The 15,131-nt window shown below is 41.0% G+C and overlaps 1 protein-coding gene across 1 annotated transcript in view; it reads left to right on the forward strand.

Moving 5' to 3' along the window:
* SAPCD1 (suppressor APC domain containing 1) overlaps positions 1–15,131 on the forward strand; it is a 42,475-nt gene that overhangs the window by 2,550 nt on the left and 24,794 nt on the right. The window contains exon 2 of the mRNA XM_073548982.1: positions 2,598–2,719. Coding sequence (XP_073405083.1) covers positions 2,598–2,719 — 122 coding nt within the window. The remainder of the gene's footprint in view (positions 1–2,597; positions 2,720–15,131) is intronic.

Below are 15,131 nucleotides of genomic sequence, written 5' to 3' on the forward strand. Positions count from 1 at the left end.
CCCTCTCCTCGATAACAAGCTGGATGGTCCCTCTCCCTAATAACAAGCTGGGTGGTCCCTCTCGTCTTGAGTCTTAAGGACACAACATCCGTGCTTTCCAAAAAGAATGTTACATTTTGATTCATCAGACTGCAGAACAGTTTTTCATTTTGCCTCTGTCCTTTAGGCCATTTTTGCCCAGAGAAAACGGTAGAGTTTCTAGATTGTGTTGATATTTTGTTTCTTCTTTGCCTGATGGAGATATCACTTGTATTTGTGGATTGTACAGCAAACTGTGTTCACAGACAATGTTTCTGGATGTATTCCGGAGCCTATGCAGTGATTTCCACATCTGAATCATGCCTGTTTCTAATACTGGGCCATATGAGGCCCCATAGATCACGAGCCTTCAATACTGACCTTCGACCTCATCTCTTGTACACATGGATTTCTCCAGAATCTCTGAATTGTTTGATGATATTATATCTTCAGATGGTGGAATATTCAAAGTCTTTGAGATTTTACATTTTTCTAAAATTGTTCCACAATTTGTATATGCTGTATTTCACAAATGGGTGACCTCTGACCATCTTTGCTTCTGAGAGACTCTGCCTCTCTCACATGCTTTTTCTATACAGTCATGGGACTTAGTTTTAAAATCTCCCTCCTGCTGTTTTTCTTTAGCATCACTTACTTTTCCAGCCTTTTCTTATCCATCCTATCTTTTTTGAGATATATTGCTGCATCAATTTCTAATTGCGTTATTATTATTATTATTTATTTATATAGCACCATTGATTCCATGGTGCTGTACATGAGAAGGGGTAACATACAAAGTACAGATATCACTTACAGTAAACAAGCTAACAATCACAGACTGATATAGAGGGGAGAGAGGACCCTGCCCTTTCGGGCTTACATTCTGCAGGATGGTGGGAAAGGAGACAGTAGGTTGGGGGGTTGCAGCAGCTCCAGTGATGGTGAGGTGGTAGCTCCAGTAGTGGTGAGGAGGCAGTGAAGATCATTGCAGGCTGTAACCTTTCCTGAAGAGATGGGTTTTCAGGTTCCGTCTGAAGGATCCGATTGTGGTTGATAGTCGGACATGTTGGGGCAAAGAATTCCAGAGGATGGGGCTATTCGGGAGAAGTCTTGGAGACGATTGGGTGAGGAGCGAATAAGTGTGGAGGAGAGAAGGAGGTCTTGGGAGGACCGGAGATTATGTGAGGGAAGGTATCGGGAGATTAGTTCAGAGATGTATGGGGGAGACAGGTTATAGATGGCCTTGTAGGTCAGTATTAGTAATTTGAATTGGATACGCTGAGGGAATGGGAGCCAGTGAAGAGATTTGCAGAGGGGAGAAGCGGAGGAGTAGCGAGGAGAGATGAATTAGTCGGGCAGCAGAGTTAAGGATGGACTGGAGAAGTGCGAGGGTGTTAGAAGAGAGGCCACAGAAAAGGATGTTGCAGTAGTCGAGGCAGGAGATAATGAGATGATGATGAGCATTTTAGTAGATTGAGGGCTGAGGAAGGGATGGATTCTGGAAATATTTTTGAGCTGGAGGCGGCAGGAGGTGGAGAGAGCTTTGATGTGCGGTTTGAAGGACAGGGCAGAGTCAAGGGTTACTCCGAGGCAGCGGACCTCTGGTACGGGGGGGGAAAGCATGATGTTGTCAATTGTTATAGATAGGTCGGGTGAGGAAGATCTGTGAGATGGGAAAAGATGATCAGTTCAGATTAATTCAGAGTTAATTTTTTCAAATCAGACGTTTAATGTCTAACTTATTCTATGTTCTATTGTGAATAAAATATGGACATAAGAGATTTCAAAATCATTACTTTATTATTTTTCTTTACAATTTACACAGCGGTAAGAATTGGGGTCTTATCTCTATCTGTCTACTTATCTATATATCATCTATCTATTATCTGTCTATCTATTATCTATCTGTCAATTACGGTATCTATCAATAATATACCTATCTATCTATCTTCTATCTATATATCTATTATCTATCTATCATCTATCTATATACTTATTATCTATCATCTATCTACCATCTATCTATTATCTATCTATCTATCATCTATCATTTACCTACTATTATCTATCTATCTATTATTTATCTATTATCTATCTATCTATCTTTCTTTTATCTATCTAGCTATTATCTATCTATCTAAATTTTTAAGGAGATTTTTACTTTTGCATTCAGAAGCAGAAAACTCCTATAGATCTAATACTTCTCACAGATGAGAGTTTGCTACAGTGTAATCCTTTGCTCTCGTCCTAGATGCTCCATATGTGCAGAACGTGCAGGTTTTGTATATAGTCAGACATATATGACGAAGTATGATGATAAAATTACCAGTCCCGGTACCACCGCATCCTAGAGATGAAAATCTGTCTGTACCCAGCCCTGGAGTGAACTCTTAATTTCATCAGAACAGATGCAGGTTCATAAGATGGGAACAGATGGAGAGATCAAAACATTAATTACTGAAAGAGGAATATCAAGCCTCTTATGATAAACGTCCTTCTTAAAAGAACAGCTCTCGGCCTGGTGCCATGGTGGCGGGGGGTGAAAACCCACAAGTAATGCCGTTCTCTCTGTCTGCCAGGGTCTAAGACTGTCACCCGTTCCCAGAGCATCAACAATGACGTTAACTCCACGGTGCGCCTCACACGCCAGGAGCAACGCATACGGCGCCACACGCTGACGAGCGGGATCGATTACAACACGGTAACCAGCAATGCCCATCATTAATGCCCATGTTCCCAGTGTGTTTTGATTATCTAATAAGTGATGTACATACAACAAAAGGGGCCCCACGCAAGAGAAAAGTCTGGAACCCCCATTTTGGTACTCTGTTTGTTTACCCTGTTACAACCTTTCTATGTTCTTATTCTCTAACAATCTGTTCCTCGAGGGATGGCTTATCAGCCAAGCACAAGGAGGATGAGACCAATAAGACTTAGCTTCAGTAGCTGATTGTCTAAATTGATGGTACTGAGTTTATACTACATTAGGATCCAGCAGTCTCTGGGCTCTGGGTGTTCCTCCAGATATAGGGCCAGTCTGTAGACTCAGGTACATGGTCAGTTTCTCGGAGGTGATGATATTGCTCCTCCAGTCACTGATGTACCTCTCCAGGCGCTCGTCTACCATCTTCTTGATTCTGTTTTTGTCAGGCTGCTGTGATTGGTGTTTTGGTCAGGATGGGTTTGGGTGAGCGATTCCGGGAGTCCTGGTTTGTATGGAGCACCTATATGTTGCAGGGCTTTATGGTGATGGGAGCTTGGATTGCTACTCTGTAGGTGAGCCTGGAAGGGCTGTGCCCTCTTTAGAACTGCTAGATGTAGCGGGAATTTGCCAAGCTCAGCCCGGCAGGCACTGTTGGTGGAGCTCCAATGGACCTGGAGAAAGTGTTTACAGAATTCCAGGTGGAACATTTCTATTGGACTGGAATTTCACCTTGACCAGTCTGGGTATGTGTGAGGGCCCCAGACTTCGCTCCGGTCAGGTTTGGGGTGATGATGACATTGAAGATTTTTAGCCAGACCCTCACTGGTGGCTTCTGATGGGAGAGTTTCCTTTAGATTCCATAGAATGTTCTGTAAGCCTCGACTTTAAAGATTTCTATGGTTTGTTTGAAGTTTCCTGATTAATTTCCAGGCCCAGGTAGGTGTATTTGTCCATTCTTGTAAATGCGCAGTTCTTTAGCACAAATGAAGGGTGCTGGGCCGATCTATTATTTATCTATCAGCTATCTACTATCCTACTATCTGTCTCTATATTATCTCTCTCTCTCTTGCTCTCTATCATCACTTTAATAAAGTCCATAAAGACACTTACTAGGGTCACTTATTCCTGGCGGTGACTCTGTAGTTTTCCCTGTTCGCTCTCCCCTGGTTCGCTCAGCTATGTCCTTCTTATACACAGGTGCCATTGCTTGTACACAGTTTTCCATGTGCGGCGGAACATTCTGGACTGTTCTCTGTAGTGTGACGCTTGATCCTTTCCATTTTCTCCTTGTTTTCACCATGGTCCCCCTCATCCCTGAGGCCTGTGTGCGGCACAGAGGGTGGGTGCCGGAGCTGACAGATGAGGGAGGGGTGGGAATGAGCTCTGACTGGGGAGTGTCGGCTCCACGCACATAACTTCTCTATTCACACGGGACGGCTCTTTGGAAGCTCCAGGCGGACAAGTCTGTGCTGCTCCACTGTGGGAGTGGGGAGAGGGGTCACCTGGGGGGACAACACCAAAGCTTCCGCCGGGGGCAGGTGTAGGCACACAGGTAAATAACAGGGGGATGAGGGAGCACAGAGCGGAAAGAGGAGAAGGAAGAACAAAAAGAAGGGAGAGAAGTGGCAACCACACAAAGTCTGTAGAGAGGCGGCGGCTGGGAGGTGCATCCAGGTATATACAGCGGCACGCCTGCAGCTCCGGAGGGAGTGTATACCCACACCCACTGGTGTACAGCTGCCGGGATTGCACATAGGGACATACGTGTATGTGACCGCAGCTCTGTGTGTACGGAGCCCACCGCAGTATACAGACACTTATTACATGTCATCTCCTAACACACCACCTGTATGGCTGCACACGTGGCGTATACCATCCTCATCCTCCCACTGCACGACAGCCGAGAGGCCCTGACCTTCTACCTGTGGGTGAGTCCCTGCGAGTGTCTGGTACGGGTCGGGGGGCAAACTGCAGAGGGGTGTGCGAGATGTCTATCTGTTATGTATCTATTTATTATCTATCTATTGTTTAGCTATTATCTATCTATCTATCTATCTATCTATCTATTATCTATCATATATTTATTTATTATCTATCGATTTGTCTATCTAATCTATCTATTATCTATCTTTTTATCATCCATCTATTATTTATCATCTATCTATTATCTAGCTATTATCTATGTATCATCTATCTATTATCTATCTATCATCCATCTATTTATTATCTATTATCTATCCAATTATCTATTTGTTATCTATCATACATCTATTTATCATCTATCTATTATCTATCTGTTATCTATTTATTATCTATCTATCTATCTATCTATCTATCTATCGATCTATCTATCTATCTATTATCTATCTATCTGTTATCTATCTATTATCTATCTTTCTATCTATCTATCTATTATCTATTGTATCTATTAATTATCTATCTATTATCTATGTATTATCTATGTATCTATTATCTATCTATCTATTATCTATCTATCTGTTATCTATCTATTATCTAACTATCTGTTATCTATCTATTATCTATCTATCTATTATCTATCTATCTATCTATCTATCTATTTATTATCTATCTATCTATTTATTTTCTATCTATCTATCTATTATCTACTGTATCTATTAATTATCTATCTATTATCTATTTATTATCTATCTATGTATCTATTATCTATATATCTATCATCTATCTATCTATCTATCTATCTATTATCTATCTATCTATCTATTTATCTATCTATTATCTATTATCTATCTATTTACTGGTCAACGCAATTTTTCTAGCAAAAGGTTTTAAAACATATTTTAAGTTAGTTTTGGCTGCTGATTATGAATATGAACTCCGTTTTTGGCTATCACAACAGGATTTCGAGATATTTTCAATTTTTGATGAAAATTACTCCTATCGAAGGTTTTTTAATAATAAAAACACGTGATTTTCGGTACTACATTTTGTATATTTTTAATCAAGGAATAACAAAGATTACAAACTCTATGTGCAGCAAATCAAATATACTTACAGAATTAAACTACAAAATATAAAAAGAAATATATATGGCACACAGATGAATGGCAAATGGCAGTTATTTGAACGTTCTTTTCTTGGCTGATCTGTGATGTACAGCTTCTGGGTTGTCTCTCACCAAGCTCCAGCAATAGTCAGCCATCATATGTGAGTCCCATCGGCCTTGATACCGTTCTTCCATTGTTTTAATGTCCTGATGAAAACGCTCCCCTTGTTCCTCGCTCACATCCCCAAGGTTCTCTGGAAAAAAGTCCAAATGGCTGTGTAACTAGTGAATCTTGATACTCATTCTACATCCAAGATTTTGCAGACTCATTAGTAGCTCTTCCACCATCTCTTCATAGTTGTCTGCTTTCTTATTCCCTAGAAAAATCTGCACCACATTACAAAATGCATTCCAAGCTCTTTCTTCTGTCTTATTCATTGATGTGATAAAATTTGGGTCTCTCATAAGTGTTCTTATTTGAGGTCCATCAAATATCCAGCCTTTTTCTTCTCTTCACTAAGGCTAGTTTCACACTAGCGTATCTACACGCAGCGCACGGCGCCGCTAAGCCCCGCCCCCTCCGGTCATCTCCTCCCTACTACCGCACAGCGCTGCATGCGATCTGCGCACCCTATCTTTAGCATAGGGTGCGCTGACCGTGCGCTAGTAGGATTTTTGCGTGTGCTGCACCCTTTTGAAGGTGCGCCGATGTGCTCCGAACACAGCATGTTGCATTTTGGTGCACTCGGCGCACCATCAAAAGTGCACAGTGCACGCAAAAATCCTACTAGCGCATGGCCAGCGCACGGTCTGCACACCCTATGCTAAAGATAGGGTGCGCAGATCGCATGCAGCCGTGTGCAATAGTAGGGAGGATATGACCGGAAGGGGCGGGGCTTAGCGGCGCCGTGCGCTGCGTGTAGATACGCTAGTGTGAAACTAGCCTGAGACCAGGAAAAGTTGAACATATATAGTTAAAGCATTCTTCACTGTGATTGAGAGCTTTGACTTTTTTACTTTCTTATCATAACAAATGGGAATTATGCATGTTCAAAGAAAACAAAGATATTCTCACATTTATTGGGAGACTAAATGAAAACTAAATTTACCTTAGTGAACCGTATAAACCAGCACTTTTCCTACACTACTTATATTTTTCATGGAATTCATGAAAAAGGGCTATATACCTATAGCGGAAAAACGTGATGTGATAAAGAAATTATAAGATCAGATTTGAATTCAGCACCCTCAAATTAGTCTAAAACTGTTCTTAAAGTCCATGCCAGAAATTTTTTTTTTTGTAGACCAATATCTATCTATCTATCTATCTATCTATCTATCTATCTATCTATCTATCTAAATGGAAAAAAATCAGGCAGCACTCCAGTTCAAGGAAAAATTGTGGACTTTAATCCAGCACCAAGTGGTGCAACGTTTCATCCTCACAGCACAGTCTTTGTCAAGTGAACTGGAGCGCTGCCTGATTTTTTTCCATTTATATTTTGTGTTGAACAACTGCATTACTCAGGAAGTATTGCACCCAAAATCTGCTCTAGTTTGTGCTGCTGTCTGTTTTTTCTATCTATCTATCTATTTATCTATCTATCTATCTATCTATCTATCTATCTATTATCTATCTATCTATCTATCTATCTATCTATCTATCTATCTATCTATTATCTATCTATCATCTATCTATCTATCTATCTATCTATCTATCTATCTACTGTATCTATCTATCGATCTCTCCTCTTGTTTCCCATCCTGTCACTTTATTTTCCTGTCTGTCCTTTCATCTCTGACACACGCTGTAAATCAGTTAATCCGATGGGGGTTGTAATAACCCGGTTTGTGGCAGATTCAGTGCCGCCTGCTGTATGTGTCCTCTGATTTATGGTGTCACCCCAGCAGTCGCCTCCCTTCCCCTATAAAATGTCAGATTCTTCTTTTACCGCTGACAGCACCTTACATCTATATCATCATGACTGATAATTAGCGGTGACTGTACTTTATGGAGTGTACGAGCCAGGCTGCACCATCATCATCCTCATCATCATCACACCTGAGTCATGTGTTACTTACTTGTATATACTATCCATCTACTGTATATATTTATTACACACTATTATTACTCTTATATATTCTCCAGAAAGTGCATGGAAATTCCATTATTCATTTTGTATTGAATCACAGACTTGATCCAATGAGAGCAGCGCCGCCCTATCTACTGTAAGATGTTATAGCAACTAAGAATAAAAAAACAGATTCTGAAAAATAGATATATAACTGATGGGATGTTGATGGTGAAGAAAGTAACCTGTCTCCTGGGTATATACTAGGAATTTACTGTCATTACATTTTCTCTATCTATAGATGGAAGTTTATCTGTAGTGAACTTTTTCCTATGATTGTATTTTCCATTGTTAGTTACCACCCCCATCCTGCACAATAACTCCCATCATTCCAGAGGCCTCAACCAACACTTATCATGGAGGATCCTATTAATTTACTAGGGATGAGGCCAAATTGGGGGACAGAAGCAATTTATTACCAATCACAGTTTATCTGCATGAAGGGTCTGATAACACAGAAACACCTACGTCTCACCGGGGTCCGACATTCCTCACTGCTGTGATACTTATGTGTCCAGCCTGACAGATTCCTACTGATACCGCGGCCAAAACACACCTTATATCTATAAACGAAATGCAACAAACACATCACTGCTACATGCACAGTAGATACATTATATGCTGCATGATTAGTACATATAAAGATGTACAGCCAGACAAATAAATATTGAACATGCCACCAATTACTTTAGTAAATATATTTCTAAAGGCGCTATTAAGATGAAATTTCACCATATGTCAGTAACAACCCATCCAAGCCATACAGGCAAAATAAATCATCCATAGAGGTCTGTAAATTAAAGGAGTACTCTGGTGAGATAAAAAAATTCTACTGTCCCTGCCTTCAAATTATAAAGATGAGATGCCCAGTGCAGTTCCATTAACTTTAAAACGCTTGTAGTTCAGTGTGACAGGAGCTGCTCCTCACTGCTCCCCCTCCCGTTTGGGACAATATACCAAGTCATACACCAGTGTTCAGCTACCCACTGTGAGGAACAGCCAGTATGGGAAGAGAATCAGCACTACCAGGAGACTAGGTAATAGTAACAGCATGGCGATGCACTCTGCTGTAATGTCCCTGACGGGAGGAGTGAGCAGTGAAGAGCAGCTGCTGTCATGCTAGTCCCTGATAATGTCTCCCTATCTGCAGTCCGAGGTGGGGGGGCTTGGCCTGCTCACTGCCAGTATCAGCAAGCCTTCTGATAATGTCTCCTTCGCTGCATCATGAGATGAGGGGGCATGGCGGGGACATAGCCTGCCCCCTGGCTTCTAATAGCAGCCAGCCCCGATAATATCTCCTTCGCTGCAGGGCTACTAGCAGGGAACGGGTCATGCATCTTTATAGTTTATGAGGGCAGGGACAGTACGCATTTTTTATCTCCTCAGAGTACCCCTTTAAGTTATGGGTAGTAATGAAAAATGAAATGGGGTAAAAGTATTGAACATATGAAGAAAGAGAGGTGCAAAAACTCCTGGAAAGTCATGACACCAGCTGAAATCTGTCAGTGATTAGAAAACAATCCTGTCACTTAAGGGCCTGTCACACTAAGCGATATCGCTAGCAATATCACTGTAACGTCACTGGTTTTGTGACGTTATAGCGATATCGCTATGTGTGATACTTACCTCCGATCGGCTCCGCCGCTGGTTATCGCTGATCGCGCGAGAACGTCCTGGACCGTTTCTCGTCGTCAGCTTCTTGTGGCGCCGACGAGCGACGCGTGGACGCGGACAGGAGGATGTCAGGATCGCCTCGTCTGACAGGTAAGTAGCCACCCCCGACCCCTGCTATGTCACTGGTGAGATCTGCCTGTGTGGCAGCGCACTAGCAACCACTTAGCGAAGCACCAGCGATCCTGACTGTGTCATATCACTTGTCGGAATTGCTGGTGCATCGCTAAGTGTGACAGATACATTAGTGAAAAATAATATCAGCTAGTTCATCTGATGGCCTATAAAATGGTGTCTCATTATCAAGGTGCCTCACAAAAACATCTCATGATGGGTAAAACCAGGGAGCTGTCTCAAGGCCTTCACAACCTTATTGTTGCAAAACATACTGATGTCATTGGTTACAGAAGAATTTCTAAACTACTGAAGGTTCCAGTGAGCACTGTTGGGGGCCATATTGTGGAAGTGGAAGGAACATAATTTCACCATAACTAGCCACGATCATTTGCTCCCCGCAAGATTTCAGACAGAGGAATGAAAATAATTATCAGAAGAGTTGACCTGTAGTCAGTAACCATCTGTGGAGAGCTATAGCAAGATCTGTAATCAGCTGGTACAATTGTTTCAAAGAAAACTATAAGTAATGCATGTCCAAGCGCATTTACAATATGCTCAACAACATTTAGACAAGGCTGTGAAATACTGTGAGAATATAGTCTGGTCAGATGAGACCAAAATTAAACTCTTTGTATGACATGATACACATCATTTTTGGAGACCAAAAGGCACTACATATCACAACAAAAACACATACCTTTAGTGAAAATTTCAGGTGGGAACATCATGGTGTTGGGATGTTTTTCCAGCATACAGCACTGGCAAACTTCATATAATTGAAAGGATAAATGGATAGATGTACCGATATATTCTTGAGAAAAATCTGCTGCCATCTACCAGGATGATGAAGATGAAGGGAAGGTGGACATATCAGCAAGGCAATGATCCCAAACAAACAGTCAAGAAAACTCTCAATTGGTTTCAGAAAAAGCTGCTAGAAAGGCCGAGCTGATCAACCAGACATGAATCCAATAGAAAATGTATGGAAGAACTAAATCTCAGTTCACAGAATGAGCCCATGGAACCTTCAGGATGTGAAGTGTGTGTGTTTGTGTAAGAATGGGCCAAAATCACACCTGAGCAATATCTGCAACTAGTTTCTCCATAAAAGAGGCGATTTGAATCTCTCATCACCAACAAAGGCTTTTGTACAAAATATTAACTATATTTTCAGTAAGCATGTTTATCCTGGTATTATTTCTCATATAACTTAATTTATGTACATCTAGGGTCTGATTTCTTTGCCTATGTGGATTGGATGGGTTGTTACTGACTTCTTGTAAGAATTTCATGCTAATAGCACCTTCAGAAATAGATTTACTTAGAAAATTAGAGATATGTTCAATACTTATTTCATCCGCTGTACTTACAAGAGCTTCTCACAAAATTAAAATATCATCAAAAAGTTAATTTATTTCATTTCTTCTGTTGGCAGCGGATTATTCAGGATACTCTCCAAGCGTGTGACAACAGAGCTTCTTTATACAAGAACAATCAGTAAAAATATGCTTAATAGATCAGGAATAAATCAGTTGTGTGTCTCTATCTGTGCAGCATCTACAGCAGGCTGTTTCTCTCATACACAGACACAGGATAAACAGGAAATACAGTCACATGCTATCCCTGTGTGAGCCTCTGAGAGTTTTTTGTTCTAACTTTATGAACAGCATACAAATCTAGCAACTAAACGCTCATAGACAGGAATGGAGTTGTTGCACCAAACATATTCCAACACCCCCACTTTACTACATAGTTAGTCCCATTGTGGTTCTGAAGTCCACAAACTTGGCTTTTGATAATGGCTTTGTCATACCATCAGCTATCATCTTGTCAGACTCATAATAAACAAACTCAAGTACACCACGTTCCACTAAGTCACGTAAGTGGTGATGTTTTACATCAATGTGCTTAGTCCTTGCATTAATCTCACTGCTGGCTAGTTTAATGCATCCTTGGTTGTCCTCATAGATAACTGTTGGTTGAGCTAATGGCTTGCTGAAATATTCCAAAAGTTGTTTCAACCAAATTACTTCTTGACTTGCATAAGCAACAGACATATATTCTGCTTCTGTAGAAGATAATGCGACTGACACGTGTTTTCTGCTGGATCTGTGCGGGGCTTTCAGCTGAAAAAGGTATATATAGTGACCTTCTTCTGTTAATGCCACTTCCGTAAAATGCTGGTCTTCTATGTTTAAGTGCCGTGTGCCTTCCCACCCATATGATTGCTGGACTTCTGCACTTCAGTGCTGTGTGCGTGCGCATTCATAATATAGCTGGACTTCCTTATTAAACGCTATGTGCTTACTCTCAAGCTTAGGCCTCATTCACACATCAGTATTTGGTCAGTATTTTTCATCAGGAGTAGACCTAACAGAGAAAAACTATAATTGAAAGACTGACACCTGTTCTGTGTTTTGGAGACACTCCAGGTTTTGGCATACAAATACTGATGAAATACTGATCAAAAATACTGATGTGTGAATGAGGCCTTACTGCTGGACTCCTACGTTTAGTGCCTTGTGCACACCTGCGTCATATTACTGTTGGACTGGTTCATATTAGCGGTCGGGTCCCGCTCTTCAGTTACACTGGACATTTCCATATTGTGCTGTGCATTCATTACTGTTGCAGGAAATGCTCTGTTAGTTTTGCTTTACTTGCATCATTCTATATTGTGCTGTGTTTTCGTTACTATTGCAGGAAGTGCTCTGTTAGTTTTGTTTCTCTCATTAATATACTCATTTGCATTGACTTTGGTCTCAGTTTCGTATTATACCACGCAATCAGATTCCATAGTACCCATATAATTGTTACACATTGCTGGGTAGCATATCTTCTTCTCCTTCCAACTTTTAAGTAGGATGGATCCATTGGTGTTGACGCACCTTTGGCTTCTGACATTCCAAACTGGTTTAGTATTGCAGAAATTTTAGAACTTTTGTTGAGAAGAAAACTCCCATCTTCCTCTCTCTGGATTTCCAAATACTATATCACATTTTCAAGGTCTTTAGTCTCAAATTGCTGGTTGAGAATTTCACCTAGCTTTGCAGTTTCCTTTTCACCTTGATGACACATGATACATCATCTACATATAGGAGAACATACATCCACTCCTTCGCTACATTTTTCGTATACAAACATGGATCAGCTTGAGATCTTTTAAATCCTTCATCCATCAAAACTTTGTTCATTTTTGAGTTCCAAGCTCTTGCCGACTGCATAAGTCCATAGAGAGATTTTTGCATTATACAAACAAAGTGCTCTTCACCCTTTTCAATATAACCCTCAGGTTGCCTCATGTACAACTCTTCTTCAATGTCACCATGTAGGAAGGCTGTTTTGATGTCAAAATGTCTCACTGTCATCTGTTGAACTTCAGCTATGGACATTAAAGTTCTGAATGTGGTTTGCTTCGCAACTGGAGAAAATGTAGCATCATAATGTTCACCATACTTTTGCGAGTACCCATTTGCGACCAATCTTGCCTTCAGCCGGTGAACTTTACCTTCTGAGTCATATTTGTTTTTAAAGACCCACTTACATCCAATAGCTCTTTTTCCTTGTGGTAGCTCAGTAAGCTCCCATGTCTGGAGTTGGTGAAGGGACTCCATCTCCTCATTAGCAGCATTTATCCACTTCTGCTTCTCGTGGACAGGCGGTTTTTGCATCTCTTGCCATGACTGTGGCTCTGGTTCAGGAAATGTTCTGACCATATAAGAAAGGCATCTAGCTGGGATACCTTTGTTTGGCCTTCCTGATCTCCTGACTGGAGGTTGACTTGGTGCTTCTGTGTCTTCCTTGGTGGCTTCGGAGCTTATCCATACTTCACTATAAAGCTAGGAGGGATAGCTAATACTAGAGAAGAGAGAGAGAGGATTCAAAAAGATATAAATAAACTGGAGAAGTGGGCAGCAACTAACAGAATGGTTTTTAACAGGGAGAAATGCAAAGTACTACATCTGAGCAATAAAAATGAAAAAAGCATATATAGAATGGGAGGAATAGGGCTAAGTGACAGCACATGTGAAAAAGACTTGGGTATACTAATAGATCACAGACTGAATATGAGTCAACAGTGTGATGCAGCAGCAAAAAAGGCAAATGCAATTCTAGGATGTATTAACAGAAGCATACAGTCTAGATCACGTGAAGTCATTATTTCCCTCTACTCCTCTTTGGTCAGACCTCATCTGGAATATTGTGTCCAGTTTTGGGCACCACATTTTAAAAAAGACATCAACAAACTGGAGCAAGTTCAGAAAAGAGCGACCAGAATGGTGACCGGTCTGCAAACCCTGTCTTATGAGGAAAGGTTGCAGGATTTGGGAATGTTTAGTTTGCAAAAGAGAAGACTGAGAGGAGACTTAATAGCTGTCTACAAATATCTAAAGGGCTGTCACATTGTAGAAGGATCAACTTTATTCTCATTTGCACAAGGAAAGACTAGAAGCAATGGGATGAAACTGAATGGGAGGAGACACAGATTAGATATTAGAAAAAACATTTTGACAGTTAGAGTAATCAATGTGTGGAACAAGCTGCCACGAGAAGTGGTGAGTTCTCCTTCAATGGAAGTCTTCAAACAGAGGCTGGACAGACATCTGACTGGGATGATTTAGCGAATCCTGCTTTGAGCAGGGGGTTGGACCAGATGGCCCAGGAGGTCCCTTCCAACTCTACCATTCTATGATTCTAAAGAGAAAGGGGACTAAAGCACTCACGATCCAAATAGAAAGTCTGCTGTTTATTAAGCAAAAAAGTTTAAAACTTCATGGCCGGGAGGCTGAAGAAGGGAGTGAGCAAACTCTGATGATGGCCGTTTTGCGCCTATTAGCGCTTCCACGGATCCCTCTTCTCCCCAATACATTGTAGGTGATTCACATAAAACAACATACTTCTTCCACTTTCACAGAGAGTACAATTCTTTCTCTCTGCAATACCATTTTGTTCTGGGTTGTATGGAATGGTAGTCTGGTACACGATTCCATGCTTTTTCAAAATGGTTTGCACCTTACCACTAGTATATTCGGTTCCATTATCTGCACGCAGGGCTTTTGGCATTCATCCAAATTCTTCCAAACACTACAGCAAGATATTCTTCAAGTTTCTGTGGAACTTCATCCTTACTGTGAAGCAGGTAGGCGACAGCATATCTGGAGTAGTCATCAGTAAATGTGAGAAAATATCTCTTCTTGCTAGGAGTTCGAACACTCATTGGACCACAAACATCTGTATGTATCAGATCCAGAGGCTGCGCAGATCTAGTGGTGCTTATTTTAGGAAAGGATTTTCTGGACCTTTTTCCATTAAGACAGCTAGTGCACTTCATCATTTGTCAACATTGGTTGATTTCAATACCATTTGCAAGTTGAGCTAGCTTCCTTACTGCTTCTGGGTCTCTGTGCCCAAGACATCTGTGCCATACATGGATACAGTTCTTATATAGATCTTGTCTAGCACT

This window comes from Dendrobates tinctorius, unplaced genomic scaffold (genome assembly GCF_039654945.1).
Source record: "Dendrobates tinctorius isolate UK_male_01 unplaced genomic scaffold, ASM3965494v1 ptg000158l, whole genome shotgun sequence".
Taxonomy (NCBI): domain Eukaryota; kingdom Metazoa; phylum Chordata; class Amphibia; order Anura; family Dendrobatidae; genus Dendrobates; species Dendrobates tinctorius.